Source organism: Hetaerina americana, unplaced genomic scaffold (genome assembly GCF_022747635.1).
Source record: "Hetaerina americana unplaced genomic scaffold, ioHetAmer1.1.p SCAF_2, whole genome shotgun sequence".
Lineage (NCBI taxonomy): Eukaryota > Metazoa > Arthropoda > Insecta > Odonata > Calopterygidae > Hetaerina > Hetaerina americana.
Window position 1 is genome coordinate 40365782 of NW_027286763.1, and position 27149 is coordinate 40392930.

General features: G+C 35.1%; 1 protein-coding gene across 2 annotated transcripts; it reads left to right on the forward strand.

The window, feature by feature from the left end:
- Positions 1–26483, forward strand: LOC139687717 (apolipoprotein D-like). 2 transcript variants are annotated; one of them, XM_071584976.1, is made up of 6 exons: positions 1–308; positions 14972–15208; positions 19107–19237; positions 21591–21682; positions 22535–22627; positions 25869–26483. In XM_071584976.1, the coding sequence occupies exons 2-6, from the start codon at positions 15053–15055 to the stop codon at positions 26006–26008; spliced, it is 612 nt and encodes a 203-aa protein (XP_071441077.1). In that variant the 5' UTR covers positions 1–308; positions 14972–15052; the 3' UTR covers positions 26009–26483. The 2 variants fall into 2 exon arrangements, with proteins under 2 accessions (XP_071441077.1, XP_071441078.1); XM_071584977.1 differs by having other exon boundaries at positions 1–210.
- Positions 26484–27149: the final 666 nt, after the last annotated feature.

Sequence of the window (27149 nt, forward strand, 5' to 3'; positions counted from 1 at the left end):
CGCTCGCTCTACGGTTTTCTCTTCATGATCAACTCCCATGGAGGAGTAGTTCAGTACCGAGTGAGGTTCCTGGAAGCCGCATCTTCTCCGAGCGAGGGACGACGAAGTAAGAAGACAGCCTGGGCGTGCTCAAAACGCGGAGAACTTTCGGCGACGCGGGCGACCCATTAAGGGAATCGACGACGTCGGAGGCGAGAGCACCGTCCGCTGGTGAGTTCAGATCCAGCAAGTGGAAAGCACAGTGACCTAGTTCTGCGTGTATTCGGCGGTCAGCATCTCCGGCCAAATCTCGAGGACCGAAAAATTGCGTAAGTACTTGGATTCAATGAACGATCGCAACATAAATAAATGCCGGGACTTTTCTCTATATTTTGTAATAGTTAATATAGATGTGGTGAACTCTTAAATATGTGATTATCGCCCATTATGAAGACGATGTTTAGTTATAGGCCGGAGAAGTAATTTTAGCAGCTAATTTAGGTGCAGCTATCGAGGTCAATTCTTAACATATTGCTGTTTATTAGCGTTTTATAGGATTTGCTGAAGACGTTTTTGCATTTGCCATCACTTTACTTGTCAAAAGATATTTTATATTTAACCTTGTTTTGGTATTTTGAGATGACAGCTCTCTGCGATCAACACTTTTTAAAGGTAATGTATATTGTTATTATTTTGCAGATGTAATATGCTCTATTTTTATAAATAATTAGACACTTACTTAACGTTTCACATTGTTACGAATGGTGAAGACACCCTAAGATAAAGACAAGTTCAGACTCGATGGGATTCGTGTCTGAGACTTTATCTTGCAAGTATCTCGTAATTGTTCCGAAAATGATATGTGTGCCATGCAGAATTGCATTGCATCTAGCAGAATATTTTCTCATACTTAGTCATTTATTAAGTATAGTGACTCTTACTAAGCCGCTCTTGGAAAAAAAGTCAGGTCACACTTGGTCAGCACTGGAGGGAAACACTTACCTTCAAATACTTGGCAGAAGGGTTAGCAATAAAAAAACTCCCGCTCAATAATAATGATGATACATGTTTCTCATTCAACTTTTGTTTCTGAAATTCTATTTTTCTGAATATCTATCTATTTTTAAAAATATTTTCATTGTTTTCAACAGTAAATCAAACCTAAAACCATGCATAGGTTCTATATGTAGTAATATAATTCATAATATTTTCTGGTCATTATTGAGTTATTATTTCTTTGAGAAATCGTCTACCTATAGAATAACGGGTATTTCTCACGCATCTCTAAATAAGGAGGTGGCTGATCGTTTCAAATCAAATGCTTCGTCTAGTCTTTCAGTTGAAATTAGGTGATGACTTTTCTTGACGAAGTAATAATGTGTTAAGTGACTATTTATTTTTATGATGAGAGTATTTTCAGAAGAATATTGTTCGAGTATTAGTTAACACACTTAGTGGAACCACGTTTTCATAATAGTATTTCTCTTAAAATGAAATTCAAGCACCATGTAATTCGGAGAAAACTCTTGGAGTTTCGCTCATGGACTTATATTTAGCAGTATTTCCGCTGAAACAGCCTTTGAAAACCTCTTACGGCTTTGGCATTGAGGACTTGTTTTGAGGCGGGGGCACAACGTCTCTTCGAGTATCACGACCAAGGTCAAGCTGATAATCCGTGTTGCTGGGCCAAATTATTACAGAGTGGCATTACAGTGTGTACATGCTTAAACTGTATTTTGGGGGAATAATTTCCATATGGTGACACGTTACGTATATTAATGTATTTTGAATATTTTCTTTGCCTCGATTAATGAAATTTCGACCATGGTTTTAATTGATGGCTGCCATTTAATAGCCTTATAATCATAATATTTTGTCAGATACGTGTTCAGAATTTAATAAATAATAATATGCAACATTCTAAGTAACAGCTCATTTAAAAATGAGCTGGTACATATACTTATCCCAGAAATGGACAATTTGCGGATAATGCGCTCAATCGCTCGGTGTGTTGTCATAAAATACGCTCTTTTTGTGAGGTTAACATTGTAGTAACATATGTGAGCTAAGGTGAACGATGAATCATAAATCGTTAAAAAACAATCATATTAAATCTTCGGGACTTTCTCTTGCTGGTATAAAATAATTTGGGGATCAACGTTACATTAGCAATATTATTATAGAACAAATATTACAGTAATAAAAAGAAACTTACTGAGAATACATGTCGCCGCTTGAATTCTGTATGACGGCATGCTACGTTTTAAAATAAAATACATCTGTCTGCCAAAATAAAATGAATGAATGACCAAATACACCTCCCAGTTGCTTTAAAAATTTAAAACTCGGCTTTTAGAGGCATTAAATTTCTTTGGGTACGGAGTATAATGAAAACCAAATTCTTAACTTTGTGAAACTCCGCTTAAAATTCAATAATTTCTTACAGAAAATATTGACTTTCATAATTAAGTCGTCTTTTGAGAACCTTTGCTATGGAAAAATGACTTAAATAACTACATTGTTCATTCAATTTTAATTTTTTGAGGAACTTCACCAACTTCTCGTCATTGCTCGTCATACCTTGCAATTCAAGCTCGGATTGATGGAAAATGGAGTGGTAAAACGAACTTGAACAAACGATGCACTGAACAATCAAATCCTCCTCCTCATCGCAATATCACATGCTCATCAACTGTATTTCAGTTTGCGTAACATGCAAAAAATGTATTTAATGGTATACTTACGCTACGCACGCCAATTTTGAACACGCCATCGCTTTGAATGTTTCAATCAGCTCGATGAGAGCATCTGAATGACGCAGTATGAAGATTTACATAACTTTCCAGCCTCCCTTGAGCTATTTCCAGGCTCACTCCATTCAGGACTATCGTTGGTTTTCACATTACCAAGTTATTCCTTCACTTTAGCTTGTTACGAATTCCGAAATTTCGCCAGTGATCGAAGAAATATTAATTTCTGAGCCGTAATTGCATGAGAAAATATTGATTTCATGTATCTGCAAGTAAATTGAAGGACTTGATTCGCAACAAGGTTCAGGGCATTATTGGCAGAATATATGATTTGACTTTTTCCGAATAGTTGAACTTTTACTTTAATATGCAGCTACCTTTTAAAGTGGATTTATTTTGCATTATTATTACATCATACCTCACATTACTTAATACTTTAAAGAAATTATTACACCATACATTACGTCATACAATTTACATGCTACATTATTCGTCTTTATATGGATAATCAACGCTAGAACAAAAAAAAACTATTTCTATGTAATAATTGAAATTTAATAAAGAGCAAATATTAGCAGTGAAATATGCTAATGATTAAGTTGGCATATTAAACACTTAAAATATCATATCACAGGTATGATTCAATTTGTTTCACTTTATTTCTACAGAAATCCTTGTCCTTTTAGGCACTTGAAATACTTCTACTCTCTTGAAATACTTCTACTCTTTTTGTGGTGGTTACTGTATATCTAGATTAATAGGTGCCCTTGTGAAGTTTCAATTTAAGCAACTAAAAATTTCTAACTCTATCACCTGAGTTAAAGGCAATCTTGAAAAGAGTTAACATATTGTTTTTCCTAAAACGTTTTCTGTCAATTCAGGAGAAATATGACACATAACGCTATTTATGGGGTCGTTAAATCTGGCCGTTAGCTTAATTTTAATATATCCAAATTTCTCAAAAAATATTATATATTTATATATATATATTATTTTAGGGATATAGCTATTTAAAATTTACGAATTTCAAAGATTATTTTATCTCACGTCTATTGGTAATTTTTTAATTAATTCAATTCATATGATTCATCCAGCTGGTAGTTTGCGTGCGAGAAAGAAGACATCATAGTATTAGGTTAATGTCTAACTTCGGCCCATTGTCCGATTAATTTATTATTATTTCCTGTAGAAGGTCACACGTGACTCAAGGTAACTAGATACCGTTTGAAGCAAAACCTCTGACAGAACGTCTGAAACAGTCGACTGGAACCCCGGAGAACATGCATTGTTTTAAATGCATACAATGTGATGTGAATGACGCACCGGAAAGACTTCATTTCTTCATTGTCGTCACTCCTCAAAACGCTGCACGAAAAGGTTATTAATTCCAGCCCTTCTTTAAGAATATTGACACTTTTGAGCATCTAAATAAATTATAGGGAATCTAGTTTCACATTGGAATAAATGAAATCTTGGGTTAGCAGATATTATATGAAACATATGATCAGCATCAAGTAATATTTTTCAGTAATTATTGCAATTAGTGCTGTGAATCCTTTTAGAAATGGAAATGGAAGAACAAGTCGTAATTATACAGCAATATTTTTGTTTTTATATATGTTAACTTTATTAAAATAAACAAAAATATTTTTCTTTGCTTGATTTTTTATATTCCTAAACATTGAGTTTTAACGATTTCAAAGGCCACCAGGTTTCTTTTATACGACTCTCACCTCTTTTACCCACAAATAAATCACTTTTATAGGTTAAATACCATTGGTAAGTAAAACTAAAATTAATTTCGCTCATATCATTGGAAATCTATCGATTTAAATACGTACCTATGTCATAATATTCTTTTGAAAATTTTTATTGTTTATGGAAATATGGGTCTAGAATATGAGGTAAATTAAAAGAACTAGGTTTTCACTCAAAAAAGCTACACAGAGAAAATAAGATTATAAGAGCGGGAAATACAGCAGGAACAAGAAATAGATAACAGACGTGAAAAAGGTAAAAATAAAATAAATGGGCTGACAGACCTGAGATGACAACCTTAACCTAAAGAATGAAACCAAAAACATGATACTAAGAAGAAAAACCAATTGAATACATTTTGAAGCAAAATAATTCAGCTAAATTCCGTATTGGAAGGGACGATTGAAATCAATGACAAAAACACTTCGATTAAGAAAAGAAATAGTGGGGAAATATCGGCACGGATAGGTAAGAAGAAGAAGTAAAAAAGGGTTTGGCTGGTATTATAACATTTGGAGCACTACAATAAATCAATTTTAGGATTAACACTATAAGTTCAACAGATTCAGGCTTGAGGTCGTGGAAGTTCATCATAATGAAATAAGGACAGTTTGCACTTTTCATCACGAGAGTGAAAGAACATAAGAGATGCTGGACATCGGGTGATGACACGTCTCTCCTAGCCAAACACCTAATAAGGACATCGCATGATTGCAAGTTCGTTCCGGAAATCCTCCACCTGCAGAATAAGGGGATGAAACTTGACACACTGGAACAATTAGAAATACTGCAAGAGGACCACAATGTTCTCCTAAATGAACAAATTTTTGTGAACCATTCACCCCTCCTCAAGATCCCTTTCCCGATGAATAAAATCAAGAATCAAAATCCTACTGCCCCTCCTCTTTCATGACTTCACCCTTCTACCTTCTCCTCTCTTCCCCCCCTGTCAGGGTCTCCCACTGCCCAATACCGCCGGTCATCATATTTTCCAAGAACTAACTAGTGCACTTCCCCTCCTTCCCCCCCTCGCAGCACGTGGCTCATCCCTTCCACTAAAACCAGCAGTGGGTTCTGCTTCCTAGAAAGTTACCTGTTTAACCCATCTTCCCCCCCCCACTATCTCCTACTGATAATTCCTTCCCTATGTCCTTAAGCCTTTAACCTCCTGCTATACAACAACCCGCTCCCGATACCCCAGCCCCTCGTCCCCCACTTTGCGGTTTTTCCTGTCATTAACCCCCCATTCTTCGCTCTTAATATCCTCTCCGCCTTTCCTCCCCCCCCTCCTCCTCTCCCCTACTCGACTCTCCCTTCCCATCCACATCTGTTGTACATATAATAAGGACTCCTTACCATTTAGTTTGTCTTGTACCTGATGATGACTCTGTGAGTTGAAACGCGTCGTACGTTAAATAAACTGTGGAAAAGTGCAAACTGTCCTTATTTCATTATGATTAACACTATGATGACTGCGAGAAAAACAGTGAAAACTGGTGCTGGAGGAAAATAATAATTTATATTACAAAAGAGTAATCCAAAACTGAGCAAAAGAAAATCGTATCAAATTAATAATATGAAAAAATGGGCAATAATTCAAAAAGGGAACTCGTTCTTCAAAAAAATCGAATCGAAGAGAAGGCACTCGGAGTATTTTTGCTATTAGTCAGCCCCATCTCTCATTAAAATGACGACTTCTTCATCTATATCATGACGTAATTTCACTTTCATGATCGATTGTAGCAAAAAGCTCTGTTTGTTTAGGAAAATGGAAAAATAATAGTTTCGTGTGGTGATAAATCACTTCTATTTGAAAGGTATAACACTGAAAAAGATCAAAGCAGAGTTGGATGAGGTTCATGACACATCTGCTCTTGTTTTTCAACTGCTTGCAATTGGGTGTATGAGTTTTAGCGAGGCCGTCCATCCACAAAAGATGCATATCACTCGGAATGTAAAAGTGACGTCCTCCGAAAAAATTGACAGAAACCACTATATTATATTGAGTGATCTGCGATCTACGTCACCGGCATATCAAAAGGCACAGTTTTTTCAATTTAGAACGAGCTTTTATGTGTGAAAACAATCTTGACAAGATGTGATCCCCTTTTTCTCTCTGTAGAGAATAACCGTAATCGTGTAGTCGATTCGGCGGCTGGTTTGGCTCCCATCTGTCGCAATCCAGAAGAGTTTGTACATTGATACGTTGTACCTTTGGACGAAATATGGATATATTAATATACTTCACGGACAAATGAGCAGTCTAAACAGTCGGTTTCTAAAGGCGATCCGGCTCCAAAGATAGAGAAGAGGGTGAAATTGGCCGATACGGTAATGGCTAAGGTTTCTTGGAATAAACGCGGAATACTTCGTTTACTTGAAAAAAGGGCAAACGGAAAATGGAGAGTAAAATTTGTTGTTATTGCACCGGTTGCGAGAAGGAATCAAGAGATATCGTCTTCATTTGGCAATAAAGAAAATTGCCTTCCATCAAGACAATGCATGAGTGCACACCTGCGCAGTTTCTATAACAAAAATTATGAAATTAAAGCTTGCATTTTTATTGCACCATCCACCGTATTCACCAGGTTTGGTCCCTGGGTGACATTTTTAATTTCCAAACTTGAAAAAAAGCTCGGTGGAAAACGGCTTGCGTCGAAAGAGGAGGTCATCGCCAACGCACATGCCTCTTGTGAGGAACTTCCGAAATTCAACTTTTTGAACGGCTTAAAAAGGTTAAAGAAACATTGCGAAAAATTTGCCGAGTTGATTGGACATTATGTTGAAAAAGAAAAATAAAATCTACGAAAAATAAGTTTTTTCCAAAAATATATTTAGCGACTACGAAGCCATCTGTATAAAATAATCCACAATGAGATTTAGAGACCTAAAATGGTGGAAAAAACCAAAGCATTAATAAAATTATCTCGATCGCTGAAATGAAATTTCTAAAAACTACTGCCAGAGATTTTTCCGAGGTTAAATGGTTGCATTTGGTATTATTAAAGATTTCACCAATTTCACAATGAATCCTCTGAAAGAAATAACCGTTGTTGAATGGAATAATGCGTATTTCCTGACAGGATTGACTTAAGCCATTGCAATAACTTTGTATAGTGTAGTTCACACAAAGGTTCAGAGCATATGATACTGATATGAAGGATGACGGACATTTGTATCCGTAAATATTTAAATTTCCCAGTAAAGAGATTATGATCCATAACGTGTCACCTTTTACGCCAACCTCGTAAGGTGTTCCGATAACCTCGGGCATATTTTACCTTCCTTTTTCACATTTTCACCCAGGACATATTCATCCTTCGATTCCATATTGCGAACGACAGCCTTCTCTGGAATTCTAATTGATTTGTTGAAAATTTGTAGATTCAACGGAAAGTCCCTGAACCTTATTCAATTCTATCGCTTTTAAGTGATGTTAGATAACGCTCCACTTTCCTACCCCAGTCAATGACAGTTTTGGTACATTATGACGCAGTCACACTATTTTCTGAACATATACGATAATTAGTTTTCAGAAATTTTTGTAATTCGTATTACTAGAACTTTAACTGCTCGGAAATTACGTTGCAAATTTTAAAGTTGTCATTCTATTGATGCCTCATAATTAAGGTATTTATTAGAAATTGGAGCGCATTTCGTGAAACGGAAGCCCTAATAGCCCTAAAATACGGAGCCGGGGCAGGAAACAATTGGCTCTGCAAAAATACTGGTTAGGGAGAGACCTTGTGATCTTCCATACGAGACGTGAAATTTAAGAGCGCGTGACGTGGATCTGCAGGATGGAGAGTAATATTTTTAGCAACATGCACTCTTTTTATGATCCTTAATTCAGGAAACAGATTAACAGAATAAAAGGAGAGACAGACTCCCATTACCATGGGAGTCTGTCTCTAATATATGTTGATGACAATACTCCAATAAATAAATTTCCTGTTTTCGTCCATACATGTGATGGATCCCCTCTCAAGTAGTAAGTTCGTCATTCATTTCATTATAAAATTCAAGGAAGTACTTTGGTTAGTTATACAAGAGGTCTAATAAAACAAGGGCAATTTTGGTACAATAGAAAAACAATTTTAGCTGAATTTGATAGTAGTTCTCATCCAGACCATGTGAAAAGGGGTTTTTGATAATATTCATGAATATTAAAAATGAATATTTGATTTATGATCAATCGAATTTAAATAAGATTAAGCATATTTTTTTCGTTGACCAAATCATCACAACATTTCTCTGGTTTACGCAATTTCAATAATATCATAAGTTCAATTAGATAGACTGCTCACTGATTGCGGTCCGTCGAGTAGTTAGCGCGGAGAAAGAGCAGTCATATCTTTTTTGTACATACCTTGCATTGCAGAGGATTCTACTAAATTTACTAAATTACACAAAAGCCATACAAACACTGAAAAGAAAATGTATCTATTAATTATAAATCTCATACTCAAGGAGTAGTAAAGATTTAAAATATTTATTATTAAAAGCTTTTGGATAAATATTGTACCTCAAACCAAGAAAGTTATATTGGGATTTTTGTTGTCATTATTTTTTATTGCATGTACTATAAAAAGATAAAAATATATTTTTGCAATGTCGTCCCGCAAATATACTGGGAATATAACGCAGTCATTTAAAGTTTCAATTTATAATTATTAAATGTGATTCATTTTATTACATATACACCGATTAATTTTAAAGGATTAGGGTTCTTAGTCATATACTATTTCCGAATGCATTGACTTAATAACTCCAACTAAAAATAGGTTAACAAGTTCAACCCTTAGAAATAGAAAAGGGATAGAATTGGATTGGATTGGACTCGGATTGGATTGAATAATAATTGAATGGTGTAAGACTGCTGATGAAATCATAACGATATTAATTGATTAACTTGAGTAAATATTTATATGAAATTCTTCGTCCAAAAACAAAAATTCTTTGCATGTGTGAATGTTTGATCGCGAATAGCTGAAAATATTTATGTAATTGAATTTGCTAGTTTTGAAGCACTATTCTTTCATCCACCGTCACTATTGTTTCCAACCCATATTAAATACTCATTCTACCCATAGAATACCGAAGGTGATACCTTCCTGAAATCAGACGCCCATAAAGGAAGAAAAATTTAGCTTCTTTTAAACCACCTAGACGCCTTCTTTCTGAAATGATGAAAATTCTACTTCGTATGACTGGAATACACTGGTAGTTATGTGGACTTAGAAGTTTAAATTCCCAATATAAATAGACAAAAATTGGTTTAGTTATATTTTAACTCCAAGCCCTGAGCATATTGGTATATATTTGTATCGAAAGTAATATCCAACTAGAGCATAATATATTTTCTAAATTGTAACCTTAGTTGCCAAATTACCAAGTAAAATTATTCGTCAAATAATTCTAACCAATAAATAATACTTTGTAATAAGTAATACAAACTAAAATCCTTACTAACTTTCAACTAAAAAATAATCATTTTTTTCTAGTAATAAGTGTTTATTCTTTAATTATTCGCAATTAACATTTTTCATTGATTAATGTCATGTTACGCTTAACCGTGCATCGCCACTGCGTATTGTGCCAGTATTCAATGATCAATTACGAACAAAAAAATATCCCGAAGTAAAAAACGCCGCTGCTTATTTGTGCTCACATATACGAAAATTTCAATTGATATAATATCAAAGAGCGTGCTACTTGTGATGATTGAGGATGTCGCGCAATTTATTCTTCCGTGACCTGATATTCTTCGTATCTACCAATTTTCTCATTTATGGGGCGTTCTCTTTTGAGTCCAAATGAGCCGAGATTTGGATTCGTAGGTATAAAAAGTTCTTCCAATAGAGGGCTACAATTTTCTTGCTGCGTCATTTAAGTCTTTTTTTAGGATGAAATAATCGAGGAACGTAGCGGAAAGAGATCTAGATGCTAGATCTCTCTGACCGAAGTTCCTGAAGAAGGCAGAAAAATCATCAAATCCTTATAAGGAAAGGGTAGACTACGCAGAGATTTCATTTCAGTAACGAAAAGTTGAATTAGGATTAAAAAACTCCATAAAGGTAGATAGTTTTGCAAGTAAATCACGTTTGTGTTACTGGAATGAAGAGTAATATTTGATTTTAGATTTTTTTTTTAGTTTAACTTATTTAGAGTAGGGCATTTAGTTTGCTTTACATGGTTAGCGGTACAGGTGAGGGATTGCCCTAGGGCCATTGGGTCTGTTGAGCATCATAATGAGACAAAAGAGAAAATACATGGTTAAAACTGGTTGAAAGCTCTGCTATGAGACCTTAAAGCATTTCCAACGTAGGCGTAGAGTCTTTTAGGACCAATATACAATATCCTTCTTTCCTAAGGATTACCTCATTTCGATACACTCCGTGCACTAACAATGCGTAAAAATGATTGGTATACCCCTGATTTTATTTAATCCAAGAAATTATAATATTAAAAGAAAGATAAAGTATGCCGTGGAAGAAAAAAATATTCCCTACTAATAGCATCTTTTACAAACTGTCGATTGTACCAGAGAATTATGTGAAAATCCGAAGCGTGATGAGATTATCTTAAGAGCGTGGCTACTAATCGAATCCGAAATTTATTTCATTGCCTTGTAATGATAGAAGCTATTTTGGTCTCAATTTCTGCAACACAGAATATCCATCTGCTGATATTTATGGAAAATATGGTCAAGTATAATTTATTTAATTATAGCCAATCCTATCTGTATAATTAAATACTTTTTTAAGTCAATGTAACCTTTGACATATTTTATAAAAATAAAAATCTATTTTTAAAATGTTTTATACGGATAAATATGGTGTAGATAAAGTGAATGGATGTGAGCTTTCACGAATCCCAATTATTCCTTTTTTTTCTAATCTCTAATTGGCGTTTTTAAGCTAAAAAATGGAAAACAGTTTAACATGAAATGAAATTGGAGAATATATATACTTTTTAGTTCGAAATGTCAAATTCAACGTCAGTGCATCTTCCTGGGTAGACATTTGCTGCAAACCTGACGAATATTTTGATGAAATATTTATGACAGGCTGTTTCACAGAATGTTTTAAAATCGTCATAAATTAAGGCCAAAGGAGAATCTTTGGGAATGCAGTATCGGAATTTTACATTTGCAGCAGAATTTGTTTAATATTCTGGAAACTTCTTGATAATTGATCAACCCATCCCTATATCTCATTATTTACGATATCTTCATCTGCTTGAACTATGAGTTAATATATGATTTGTTTGCGTTCTTTATTCCCATGAGAAGATTAACGATGTAAATTTATTTGTGCAGAAGCTACATTCTGTATGTTTACGTTTTTTATCAATTTAATCTAAATAGGATGTTATCGGTTCTTATTGAAAAAATGTTTGATTTGTTGCACCTACTACCAGAAGTTTACTATCATGAGTCCAAACCTTTAGAAGAGCACTGAAAATGCATACAAGATATTTCAATTGAAAATAAATGGATTGTGGGAAAATATCTTTATCCGGCGCACTGTGTTAGATTTTGCTTGATAAAGTCATAACTAAACAACTCGTAAAGTAGGAAAACGCTGTAGTCGAAGTAGGAAAGATATAGATACAAAAATAGATTTGCCTACGCCGTTAAGTACTCGAATTCCAACCCAGTGTTTGTGGGTTTGATTTCCGCCTAGGTGGCTTTGCTTCCACCTATGACTTGGATGTTTATCTTATATCATTGTCAAAAATTTGGGATGTAGCCAATATATCGGCGACGCAATAGATGAAGGAAATGATGTGGATGCAGTAATCGTTGATTTTTCGGCAACTTTCGGCCGAGTGCCTCACGATAAATTATTGTTAAAGTTGGATTCGTTACCATTGGATTTGAGGGTAAAACAATGGATAAAAAATTTTCTTAGAGGCAGAACTCAAAAAGTAAAATTACGGGATACATTTTTAAAAGAGGCGAGCGTATTAGAAGGAGTTCCACAAGGCAGTGTTCTAGGGCCTTTACTCTTCCTAATTTACGTCAACGATCTACCAAACAATTTACATTCCCAAATAAGACTCTTTGCTGATGCCTGCATTATATACAGATGGGTAGAGCATGTCAATGACCGCGTAATACTACAAAATGACATCGATCGCTTTGGTGACTGGGTTACAAATAATAATATGGGCATTAATATAAGTAAAAGTAAGCATATACATATGTACTCGGAATGTATGATGATATGTACTCGGAAGGTACAAAAGAACAGATAGTGTCACAGAAATGTTAGATATACTGTAATGGTAGAGTTTGAAAAATAGAAGAGAAAGGAGTAGGTTAGGCGCGTTGCATAGAATTGTTAAGAAGGACGAAGCGTGGGAAGATTTATGAAAAGAGATAGAAAAGCCTAACTTTAAGGGAAAAAACGACCATAGTTTCAAAATAAAAATTAGAACGCAAAAAACAAATAAGAAAAAATACTCTTTTTTAAATAGAACTATAATTGATTGGAATCAGCTTCCTGGAGGTTTGTTTGAGCCCTTTCCATCCAATTTTAGAAGTTTTAAGTATAAATGTAAAGCAGCCACTGGGTGATAAACTTCATTTTAGTTATCAAAATATTGTTTGCATGTGGTGTGGACGGCATTTTGCAGGTGATGTGGAAGTTTGTTTGCATGTGATGTTGAAGCGTCATTGTATGTAAGAATATTTTGTCTCCTATCTGTTTTTCTAGTGCGTGTATGTGTGTATTTTTCGTTGTAAGAGCATTGACCAAACTTGACCGTTGCCACCAGGAAAATCGCCTAATTGCAACGTAATTCTTAAATAAATAAATTTAAAAAAATCCGAGGTGAAAGTCAAAAAGTACTGTTTTTGAATAAGTACCAAAAATAAATAATTAATCTCAAAGAAAGATTAGAAGAAAACACACTGAAATAAGTGAAATAGTTTTGCTATTTAGGCATCAATGTCAACAGTGACGGAAGTATATTGTGATTGAAATTGGATTGGCAAATAAGGCTTTCTATCAGATGAAACTTATGGCGGCAAATAAAAGTAAAATGTACATCAGGATACGATTAATTTAAACTTATACGGAGTATCCTATTCATCGGATGTGCATTGGTAGTTATTACTATTACATAGCTCCATGCAAGCCACCGCTGGGATGTGGCAGGGGGTGATACACTAGACTATTTATGACCCAAAACACTTTTCCCCCTAGTGCGGTTTAACAACGTTTTTCTGATCCTTGACCGTTCGTTGGAGAAATAAAATCTTAAATCTCTGTCTGTTTCACACTTGACCTCTCATATTTTACTTACATAATCTCTCCTACCGTAGTAAAATGGGGCTAATAATATATTATTGCGATCATTGATAAAAAGAGGCGCAAATGACCTTAGCTGTCGGTCGCCTCCCCTAAAAACTACTACTACTACTTGATAAAAAGAGACATCCTTCCAATCTATGCAAGAGATTTAATCCGCAATGTAACCTTTCTCTTTAAGCGATTCCTAACCTAGCTCTAATAGTTTTTATACGTTTATCAGTTTATCATATCAAAGTTTAGCTCCTCTATACTGCTCACGATCCAATTCGGCAAATAATTCTACTGCACGAGGATCCCATATACTTGCAGTATATTCTAAACGAAGCCTAACCAGCGACAGATAATATTTCTCTTTAATCTTGTCATCACATTTCCCCAAATTCTCTTATAAATAATCCTGTTTTTTGCTAGCTTGTCTACATATTCCCCGTATATGTTCCACCCAGTAAAGCTCATACGTGAGTATCACGCCCAAGGGTTTATCGAGTCTACAAATTCCATTTGGCCTCGATGCAGTAGGCGCCAGGGAGGGAATTGCTCTCTCCAAAAAAACATTGATATGCAATTTTTCAAGTTTAATTCTAATTTCCTAGTGTCGCGCCGTCAACGTGGTACAGAATTTACGCAAGTCATATGCTAAGCCTAAATTATTCTCAGGTTTACTAATATCTATGTAAACCATTGCATCTTCGGTAAATAAAACATGGACAACAGAAAGAAAGGGTGAAGGCAATGAAAATGTGCTGCAGCTGAGGAATGATAAATAGAAACGGATAAATACATTAAAAAATGAAGACGTATTTCGATTTATGAAATTCATAATGGAGTAAATGGAGGAAACTCGAAAGAAAGCGGGAAATCCTAATTGGGCGCATTCTGAGGAACGACAGATTACTTAATACTTAATTGAAGATTAGCAAAAGACATGGTGAAGGAATATGTTGGTGCTAGCGGAATGGAGAGTTTGTCCGATAACTTAAGGAGAGCTGCTAAAAAACCAATATTCGGATTGGAAATCTGTGTTGATCATCCTAAACATGATAGTTTTGAAGTATATCAGAGAAAATTTGATCAATTGAATTTTTTCTGTGAAAATTTTATCAAATCCTCATCATAAAGCAACCGCCTCTCTTTCCTATCCTTCCATTCCTATATTTTCAGAAACTTAAAACCACGCGCCATAGTCGGACAGTGCCGAGGTCGACTTCGCCCGTTCCTGAGTTTGTTTTATACTCTGCCGCAATGGCGTGGGGAGTAGCGGTGACTTCGATGGCTGCTCTGAAGGTGCTGCCTTTAGTGGTGACTCTGACTTACTTGATGCCCACTGTGGACGCTCAGGTGCCGTTCCTGGCCCGCTGCCCGAGGGTCGACACGAGGGCAGACTTCTTGCCAGAAAAAGTGAGCTTTTCTCCGCATTCCCGCCGAAATGAAATTGGCCCATCAATGAGTTTTATTTTTGACGAAGAGTGTATTATGGGCCATCTTAACCGGCTTCAAAATCTTTTGAAAGATAGTCAAAACCTGTGAAAAGAAGTGTAGCCAAACATTTACTGGAGGAGTTGTTCATATTCCGCACATAAAATCACCAGGTATTCATGTTGTTTTAGGACATCATGATGTTGCACGTGTTTATGTTCCCATTCACAGTTATGATTACATATTTCGTTTGGTTTTTATTCTAAGTTCATTTAATTATGTATTAAATTTAAAATATATTTTATAATATTATTAATGACGAAGTTGTGTCGCTGAAATTATTTTGGCATGTTGCATTTTTCGTGGAAAATTGCATTTGGGTGCGCTCTTCCGTATATTTTTCGTGCAAGCACAAGGTAAATGTTTATTCAAAACCATCATTTTCTCTCGAAGGATGTTTTTGATTAATTATTTTAAATTCTGTAACCCATATTTCTTGTTATTCAGCTTTTTAAATAAATACGAAATGGCGAGAACGATGATAAATCGTAGATAGCTAATATAATGCTAATTTTTTTTACAGGAAAGGGGTGTAATGACTTATTCAGGTGTGGAAGGGTTATTAAAATTTGCAACATATTTGTTTTCCTACTATTGTCGCTAATTACCATTTTCTTATTTTCTTCACAAAATTGGTCTAAGATGTAATAACCAGGAAGCATTATTATTAAACATAATATCTTTCACTCCGATATTTTTTATTCCTAGTTCCTACATTGAAACCTCCTCGTCTATTTCGATTAATACACTACAGCCAATGATATTCCAGATTCTTGGTCATTATGATAAATGGAAACACTAGCTTCAGCGTCAACTTCACTCAGTTGCGCAAAAATAACTTGTTACTCACAAGAGGATATAAATCACACGTCAGGAGAAGAATCATGTTGCGCTCTGAATGTGCTGCTGAATACCTGTCAACATGATTCGCACCTCTATGCCCAATGCGAATTCTGACTTATTTTTGTATTCGTACTTGTTGAGATAATTCTAGACTAGATAGGTTTTCCAGTGAATGTTAGATAATATTTAAAGTCTACCATATTTTAAATTCTACATCAGTATGACACCCTGAAACCCACCACGGTAAATGACGCCGTATCATGTATTCATTCAATGGAAGTGAGTATTGCTGCAGACCACTTTTCATACAATACTGCTCGTATAAGCTTTAGTTAATACTCTATGCATGCATAAGAGCCGCTGGTAGTGATAATGATACATTGAGCGTCGCATGCAAAAATGGATACCCATTTGACTATCAAGGCGCAAATTGTTGACTGAACGGCACCGAAAATACGACGTTTGTAATTGGTTACAAAAGCAAATGACGCTAAATATTTAACATCTCTAGAGTCTTCATCAGATCTGGAAGTCATGACTAATCTGAATGTAGTGCGATAGTATATTTCACCCTTTTGTTAGGTATATTAAAAGACGACACATGCTTCAAATAGATGTTGTGAAATAAAACTAAAATTTAATCAACTATTTTGGCAAATTATATTTCACATTTAGCGATTACACTGCTTATATTGATGCGAAAAGGAATTTTGAGGGTTGTATGACCATTTTAGTCGTGTTCAACAAATGATTTTCAGTGATTATCCAAAGGGAAAACTGCCCTTCCCCTTCTCTCCTCCGTTTCTCTCCCAACGCACCATTTCACTCTCACTCCTCCCCAAATGCTCGAATCTTTCGAAAAGCAATCATTCCCCTCTAATTTTAATAATCGCTGAAATAGCGCCATTTTAACTATTGATTTCTCGTTTGAAACTTTTGAAAATCTCATTCAAATTGACAAATTTGTAAGCCTAGTTAATTGAGGATAAAAAATAATTGAAAACTCTATGGAACCTCTCCCTTATTATGAGTGAATAATTCCATATTAAACATATCAGCAACAAGTATACTTTATCACAATCATTACCGACAATTTTTAATTCAACCGTAATATTCTATAGCATGTATAAGTTCAAGTATGTAAATTAGCATAGATACCACTTTAGATAGCCATTGAACAACAATTGACAAGTTAAAAATAGTTAATATGTATGCATAATAAATTAATTACATTCGTATGCTAAAGGGACTTACATCCATTCTCTTACTCCTCACCTGGAAATCAATATACAGAATATGTATATTGATTGAAAAGTATTTGGAGTGATTTTTTTCATTAAAATACGATTTTACTGGAAAAAATGTTTTGCAAAAAGAAATCTGGCATTCGAATATGATCAGAATATTATACTTTTATTGGGTATAATTGGCTTATAATATCGTGTACATCCTTCGTGTCTATTCCTCAGATTCTCGTGAGTTATACCATGAATTAATTTTTATACCCGAAAATGCTTTTGATGTCAATTATACTAGCTAAAAACTGATATTTGCGGCTCGGATATTCTCGTGAGCCGAATTCGCCGGCGGCGAATAGCTAAGGATGGGTCACTGACACCCCCCCGACCCTCTCCATCCTGCTATTCTGCGATTAATTCTCTCTCTCCTCTTTTCAGCACCATTTCCCTCACGCCCCTCCCTTCTCGTCTTCCCGTTTTTGACGCTCTCTGTTAACAAAAAAACGGCAATCTCACACCTAGCTGTCAATAACCATTCCCCGAAAAGCAGTAATCTAGGCATTCCTACGACTTGGTGTGGTAAACAAAAGCTAAAAAAAAGGATTTTAATGGATATATCATAGCCACCCTCAAATAGGAAATAGCGTTATCTCTTAGTGAAAAATTCCATTGATTTCTTCATCAGAATTTTCAGTGTTTAGGCCATGGGAGTGATAAACGGGAAACAGGATCATTAGAAATTCAGCACAAATACAATGCGTTCTCCTTTTCAGCTTATGATCCATGTAAAATGACTGCCGAGTTGTCCACTTTTTTGGGATCCACCGCTGTCATATTATGCATATACGGTCAAAATAAATCCCCATAGATTGCGTTTGCGGTAGATTGCGTTTTCTGATCGAAATTATGTGGAGGCGATCTATTATTTTGCTGGCAGAACTCACGTTTGCAATGTTATCATAATTCTAATATTTTGTTCATATGTACCCTATGGCGTCATGAGAATAATAATAATAATAATGGATACTGTTACTGTTAAAATAATCATATTCTGAGTATGTTATAGCTCATGCTCTGAGTATGTTACGTGGGTCGTTGAATAAGTCCTTGGATAAGAATAGAAAAACAATTGTTTTGAATATACTTATTTTTAACAATCTTTAACCTCAGTGCACTCTACCAGCATATCCAGCATAGGCATTTTTAAGCCGTTCAAAAAGTTGAATTTCGGAAGGCCCTCAAAAGAGGCAGATGTGTTGGCGATGACCTCCTCGTTTGACGTGAATCGTTTTCCTCCGAGGTTAGAAGTTAGGAAATAACCAACGTCACTCGGAGCTAAATCTGGAGTAAGCGTTGGATGTTGAAATAAAAGTTCGACCTTTAACTCCATAATTTTCGCCACCGAAACTTCGCAGGTGTAGACACGTGCATTGTCTTGATAGAATAGAATTCTTTTCTTCGCAAAAAAAACGTTTTTTTTCTTCATTCCTTTTTTCAATGGGTGGAATAACGTATAATAATCTACATTTACCATTTTTCCTTGTTTAACAAATAATTGAAATCACCAATGAACTTTAGTAACCAGTATAAGTCAGGTTTTGTACGAACCTCAGTTTACAATATGTAGGCATTGTTTTTTATATGTTATTTCAATTTGGTTTTTATTATCATTTGCACATGCTTTATATTTATTATAAATTTATAATGCATTTTTGATCTGGTATTGTTATTATTTGCAGTATTTAGGAAAATGGTACGAAGCAGAACGATATTTCGCAATCTTCGAGCTTGGTGGGAAATGTGTCACCGCCAACTACTCTATGAAAGATGATGGAATTATAGGAGTCGTCAACCAACAAATCAGTTCCTTGTGAGTAATTGTTAAAATATTAAATAAATACATTCAATTTTTTTGAATTGATATTTCATTCAACCCCGTTTAATTTAAAGTGGTGAAATTAAATTGTCCGATTATATATGCAGGAGACAATTGATTCTGTACACATATTTAATCCATCATACGACGTCCATTTCAACTCCAAGACATTATCAACAGGTGAAAGTCTGATTTTGTATTCATTATATGGGTACATATATACATACATATACACAAATACGAAAGCAGGGGAGAACTTCGAGAGAGTATGGAAATACACCAATGTTCCTGATTACGTTCTAATCTGTCTCAATGGATTTCTGCACGGGAGAGGAAGGTGCAGCATAGAGACAAAGGTTGCGTTACCTGTGCATACGATACATTTTCCAGAAGAGTGGACCGGAATCGGGTCTGCGTTATCTCCTTTTTGATGGACCACCTTCAACAAAAACCATTTAAGCCTACTTTAAACCTTTAAAAAAATGAAATTTCCTCTTTCCGAAACATTGATGGTACAATATGCCCTTAGAGGGTCTAAAACGAGCAAGCAGCCAAGTTATAAATTTTGTGAATTCATTGATCTAATTTCGATTTTACTATGGAAACGATTTCATGGGGACAGTTGAACTTTAAAAATCTTTAAGTTACTTTTAATTCAAAATAAAAAGAATTTTGACAAGGAATGGATAGGCAAGGAAGATAAACTTCACCTGTCAATGGCCACAATACTTTCTAAGTGGAAACAGTTAAACGCATGAAATTAGCCATTCAGCACATTATGTCCATTCTAGGACACAATGTGAAGAACAAAAATGGTTACCTCTAACTGGAAGACGCTCATCAACAACTGTTAAAGTCATACCCAAGGACAAATGCGAAGTTACTTTTCCACTCCTAGCATAATAGATGACATCCCAAGTTAAGCCAAAAACTCTTGCAATGCAATGAATAAGTTTGGAGAATATGGAGTGCATTGTGACACTTGCGGAGAAGTTCATGTAGGGAAAGTGGGGAGAACTCCATAAACAAGACCAAATGAATTCAGAAAGTGCTCAGTGAATCGTGGTCCCAGGTCCTATTTGGAGAAACATCTGATGGTGGAGTGCGACCATTGTAATTTCAGCCTAAAGATTCCACCTCTTCGCTGCATCTTAGGACGCGGTCATTACGAATACGTCTCCGAAATTAACGAAGACGGGGAGCCGGAACGCCTGGACATCCTTTTTCCGAATATCTCGGATAGATTTTCCAGAAAGCGGCGGAAACGGACCCTCATGCAGAAGATCACCGACATCCAAGCCTGACTGAGGGACCGTCATAGGCACCCCTTAGCTAGCTTGGACACAGCAGAACCCCCACCAGTGAAGAAGAGGCCAAGGCTGCTCTGAATGGAGAGGAATTAGATCGTCTCGACAACGCCGAAGAATTCTCCCCGCATTAGTAACCTTGGCGGCTGGAAAGGCGAAAGGCCACGGTCACGCAATGGGTCAAGGCGAAAAACCACAGAGCCTACAGAGTTGGAGAGTAGGGAACACTGGAGTAGTGTACGAATGTGTAGGGAACGAATGGAATAGTGTGAAATCGTTAGGGAAAAGAAAACACAAGTAGTTTTTGTATAGATTTTGAATCTTGCACCCTAATTTCATCCCTCCCCACACGTGAAGTCCAGCCATTTAAGCAAAACTCGTTACAACACCTCTTTCATTTCCTCTGTACTTTCCTCTCACAGAAAGAGAAAAATGCCCCCAGGACAAAAATCAACCTAAACCTCCACTCTCTTAAATGCCTCCCACCCCCTTCTGTAATGATTATACTGAGTCAAAATGCGTTTGAAAAAAGGAAGTCATGTTGCCGCACTCTGTTCATGTATCTATGCAATGAACGCTTAAGCGCTGAAACATGTATTGTATAACATACAAAAATTGTTGCATTGTAAAATGTTTTTTATCATGGAATTTATTCATAAGCATGTTTAATGCCAGATAAATTATTGGAATTTGAATGTAGAAATTATTATCGATTAATGCATTTGTAATCATTACAACAATGCATTATTACATAATTTATTCTAACGTTCATCAATTTTATCCTTTAAGTTATGGATACTCGCTATATAATTCACATTCTTTGATAAATCGTGGTCTCTATTAGAAGTGAATTTTCGAGATCGAACGTGCAGTCATTAATTTTTAACGAGTTTTTAAAATTATAATTTCTTTCAATTGAAATTAAATATGGTTCATGGAATAATCATATATTTTATGGATGCGATATTCAAAACTTGACGTTTCTTCAAGGTACTTTAAAATGTTTTTTTTTACACCTTGTTTTTTCTCATTGGTTTTAGAACCGGAATTAGGTCTTCCATTGAGGGGGATGCCAAAATCACCGACCCAGCAGAGCAGGCTAAGCTGGCTGTGAGATTTCCTTCCTTGCCAGGTTTGTCCATATTTGGACACTATCACTATTTATTAGAATTTATTTTTCCAGGAATTCTACCTCATTAAATGGGTATTAAATATTTTGTTACATCTACACTTTGCTGCTCCAAAATTTGTGTTTAATCATTTGCCGAAGATAATATATAAATTGACTAAAAAATGCGCTCCTGCCGACATACTGCTCTTGAGCTTGTACTTGTAGAAGATTGTGGTAGCACCCGGAATACTGTTCCATTCTCTAACTATTTTGATTCTGTATTAAAAGAAATTATTTAAAGAAAACAGAAAATCCAGTTAACTTTGAATTTATAAAAATCTATTTAATGAGTACCTTTAATGATAAATAGCAAGTCAAATTATTGAGAGAATTTACAGATACCGCAATCAAAGGATTTTTAAATATATCTAAGAGAACTTTTACCTGAGCTATTTTTACAGCAACCAACTGACACTGAATTAAAATGAGGGCGTTCGAACAGAAACCAAAAAATAATTGTTCAAATTCTCGCGGACTAAGTTGATGTTTTACACGCAAAGATTTAACACATTACTGAATATGATTTTAATTGTCATTCATATAAAAGACTAATTGCAATAAAAAAAGACAAATTTCCGTTATGAGCTGTTATTGTACGGATGTTGAAACTTCAGAAAAAAGCACTGCTAAGAGGTCTTTAATTGGCCCCAAATGAATTATTTGCATGAGGTGAATATGAAAAAGCGTTATATTTTGTAGAAAGGTGCATTAAATTCAGGGTTATTATTGGAAGCCTGAAGTGATTGGGATTATTTGCGGGAGAGAAAATAATTACTTTTTACTTTGTTTACATGGAATATTAACTACGTGCAGTTCCCTTCGACGCACCATACTGGATTTTGGACACAGATTATGACACATTTGCAGTCGTGTGGTCTTGCAATAATTTGGGCTTCTTCAGCACGAGTAAGTAATTCGCATGCATGTCCATGCATCCTCTCTTCAGTTCCCATACTTGAACACATTAAAAAAAATGTACTGATAAAAACGTGCGTAGATTTAATTTCAAAATTATAAATGATTTAGAATCATAATTTAATCATGTAATCATGTCATGAGAAAATAAAAATTATAATTATTTCATTTATTACAGCTATTTAAATCATACCGCGTTTATCCTCGTATTTACTTTTACTGTGTGCATACAAATGGAGAACTATTTTTGTCATTTGTAAGTCAACGAAATAAATTATTGTTTCCTTCAAGAAATAATTAGAAAATGTGTGTGACCTATTTAATTTCAGAGTTACTATAATTAAAAAAAGTAAATAAATTGAGTAACTATTGCATTTAATTATTTATTAAATAGGTTCATATTACTTAATAATATTCCGGTGAAAAATTTAACGTCAATCCTTACCATCGAATATATGCAAAAGATGCTAATAAAATCAATAAAACAGAAATAAAGTCTATGTTTATGGTGAATGATGTGTAAAGTGTCTCTGAGAATTAACTATGGATACCAACCGATAAATAAAATAAATAAATAAATAAATATATATATATATATATATATATATATATATATATATATATATATATATATATATATAAATATATATATATAAATATATATATAAATATATATATATAAACATATATATATATATTTATATTTATGCATATTTATATTGGTTTATGTATATATTTGTTACTAGGATATGTGTATATATTTTTTGTCCTACTATTATTTTGGCACATCTCAATTTATTATGTAACTTCGTTTATCCTTCTACCTAAATCTACATGCAAATTCTTTCTTTTAGTTTTGTTATCTACATATATAAGCATCTCATCCGTTATCCGTGATTTCCTTATTCTTTACCGATAAACGGTTCCTATAGTATCGTGATGCGCTATGCAAGAAGGTTAAAACACTATTGGGAAGTAAGAAGGCAAAATCCTTGTTAAAAATTAGAAATAAATCGGGAAAAGTACTAGTTGAACCAGATAGATACAAGAGAAGTGGAAGGAATATATAGAAGAAATGACTAGTACATATAGACCAGCAAGATTAGACATAGAAAGATTATATTGAGTAGATGAAGATGGCTTAGGTCTAGGCTTTTATGACGATGAGATTAAAAGGGCATTAAGGTGAATGAAATCAAAAAGACCGTGATGGTAGACTACTTTCATGCATAGTAGTCTTTGTGGGCTAATTCTTAGTATTTTTGAGAGAGAGATCTGTCCGGAAGAATTTGGGGGATCATTATTAATTCCTACTCCTAAAAAGGAAAAGGTTACGTCATGTGAGGACTACAGAACAATAATTTTGATTTCGCGCGCAGTTAAGGGGCTCTCAGGATAATCAACAAGTGAAGTGGATAGAGAAGAGGACAAATATCACTAAGTATTTTTACCTAAAGCAAATCTTTTTACTAAAATTAGAAAATTCTGAAGTCTTACTATACTTACTGAAGTATATTTGAAACAAATAACTGAATGTAAAGTTTATTTATACATCATCGTTCAGTAAGGGTTCAAGAAGGTAAGAGGCACGCGTGATGATATTTCAGTAATGAGGATACAAATGGAGACGAAAATAGGATGCAATCAGTACATATTTGTAGATTGGAGGGATGTGAATGAAAGGCGGAGAATTCGTAAAAACAATTCGGTTTGCTGGTGATCAAGCTCTAGTTAGTCAGTCAGCTAAGGGGTTGCAAGCATTGCTAAGTGATTTGGAACTACAATGCGATATATACAGCATGAGAATATATATAAATAAAACAAAGGTTATGCGGTTTTCCAGGAAGATAAAGCGTAAGTTAAACGTTGCAATAGGAAGGCAACAACTAGAGCAAGTTGATCAGTTTACGTATCTCGCAAGTGTTTTGGACCAAAATGGTCGAATTAGCAAAAGATACAAGGAGAAGAATCGCGTTAGGCAAGGAAGCATTCACGATGAAGAGAAAATTGATGACTGAGGCCTTGAGTAAGAATGTACAGAAAACGCACGTTTAAACTTTGATATGAAGCACAGTTATGTACGGCGTGGAAACATGGTCTTTGAAGCATGATAACAGGTTGGATTGGAGGCTTTTGAAATGTGGTTTTGGAGAAGGATGGAGAAGGTTAAGTGGATGGATTCAGATAGTTTCAGATATGAAAAAAATGAGAAATTGATAGGTATGGTGGGGGAGGAGATGGGATTGGTAGAATAATCATAAGGAAATACTAAAAATGGATGCAAAACATATTGAGTGGTAGTGAGATGCTGAAGACTATGATAGAGGGGAGAATGTTAGACACGAGGAAGGGGAAGGAATACGATAGGAATAATGGGCGGAATGAAAGAAGGAAGTATACGGAGATGAAGAGGGGGTTGGGGTAGAAAAGGATGATGGGAGGAGTTTTTTTGGGGGAGGCAAGAGAATTATTTGTTAGTTTGTGCCTATTCAAAACCTACCGCAACCGGTAGGTTGCCTATAATAATAATAATTTTGGCCCATGTGGAGGAAAAAGAGTAAACACTATATCAATCATTTTTCCACCACATCATTTCCGGAATTATCGCACTTGCAAACAGCGAATCATATTTAGGTCATCGAGCTGGAATATTAAATATTTTTACTAACATATTTCGTGATGCAAAGTTGTGTGTGATCACATGATCTTGCAAAAATCATTTCCCATGAATTATCAAGAGGTGTATTTAAGCATAAAGAGCTAAAAAATCATTGAAAAGTTTAGAATTAACGCAAATTTACAACACTAATTAATTCACACGGCAAGCGTTTTCAGTTCATAACATCATCAAGTTAATATACCCAGCAGCAAACTAAGCAGCCCATTTAGAAACTCGTGCCTTTTTACTAATCGCCAATAAATTGGATTCAGAGGGAGAGGAGGGTGAATGTCCGCACGTTCGCTTACCCTTTATAAAAGTTGACCTCCCTAATCCTCTCCCTGAGTGTATCTCCACCAAACTTGCACGCACCGACCGTGTAATTGGTGGGTGCCATTTAACTACGTTTTATTCCCAAAGAAGGCGTCACATGAATGCATTAATGACTTGAAATTTGGTACTTTTATTGATTAAAATCTCTCAAAATCGAACCAGCATTATCATATGTTTAATCTGGTGAGGTATATGCTTTTCAATACTTTTCAACTGATGAAATTTCTTGAACTACTTCAGGGAACGCGTGGCTACTGACCAGAGAGAGGAATCCCAGCATTGAAGTAATGCAAAAGGCGTATTCAGTCATCGACCGCAGCGGAATCAGCCGGGCATTCTTCATCAGAACGGACCAGGTCAACTGCCCTGACGGTCATTAAAAAGGAACTCTCACGCCGTTGTTACGGGCGTGCCGCAACACGCATCCATTCTAATATTTGTAAAATACGGCCGAATGTGAGACTACGTGTAATAGAGTCCATATCGACGGAAAGCAAAGTGTTTTGATCGGCAAAAGTTCCGAGAAAATGTGTTAAGGGATCGTATGGGATTTAAATTTCTTGGGGAAACACTATCTATATTGAAAATTCATAATCGGTCTTCGATGATGAGTGAATCGCTTTGGAACGGAAAGCCAGGGATGGAAGAAAAGGGATCCGCCGGTGTTTGTGAGGAGTGTCCTTGGGTTCAACATGAAACGAATGTCAGAGAAAAGGATACTCGCCCAAAATATTTCATTTAATGTGACTAAATGGACTGGATAATCTCTGTACAAATTTTACATCTTATTTATTTATTAGCTCTAGTGTACATGTACGCATAATGTGAGTTCAATTATTATATTAAATTTATTTATCTCCAATCAGGCATTCCATGACCTTTTTAACCTGCTGTTACAGTGACCCACTAATAGTTCATATCATTAATGATGATAATATGTCCATAAAATCCCAACTGGAAGTTTAAGTTTCACTCACAATGGTTAAACCGAACAGGTATCCACAAAGTGGTATCTTTGCGCATTGGGCAATAAGTTCTTTTACATTTAATTTTTAACAATATTAAAATTTTGAATGCTTCGTTATCAAACTAACGTAAAATTTATACTGTCGTAAAATACATTAGAATGCGGTAAGTGATCGACAGTTTTAATGAAGGATTGCCATGAAATTTAGCATTATACATATTTTTTGATAGTGAATGCTGAATGGAGAGAGGGCTGAATGATGAGTTACAGTGTTACCTCAGTTTTAAAGCTAGGGACAAAGGAGCAAAGTATTTTCATGTTCGATCTGATTATCAGTTTTTTTTATACCCTAAGAGCCCTCCAACGAACAATCGATAATAATCGAAGGCGCAACAAACAGCGAGCAGAAGGCACACATAACTGCAGGTTTAATAATAGTATACACCGTGATGTACACTGATATGTTCAAACAGTTTTCCGGTAACGAGATTATATTTTTTGTTTGATTATCAGCTAAGTAATAAACGAGCCAGAAATTCACGGGTTTCTAAAAA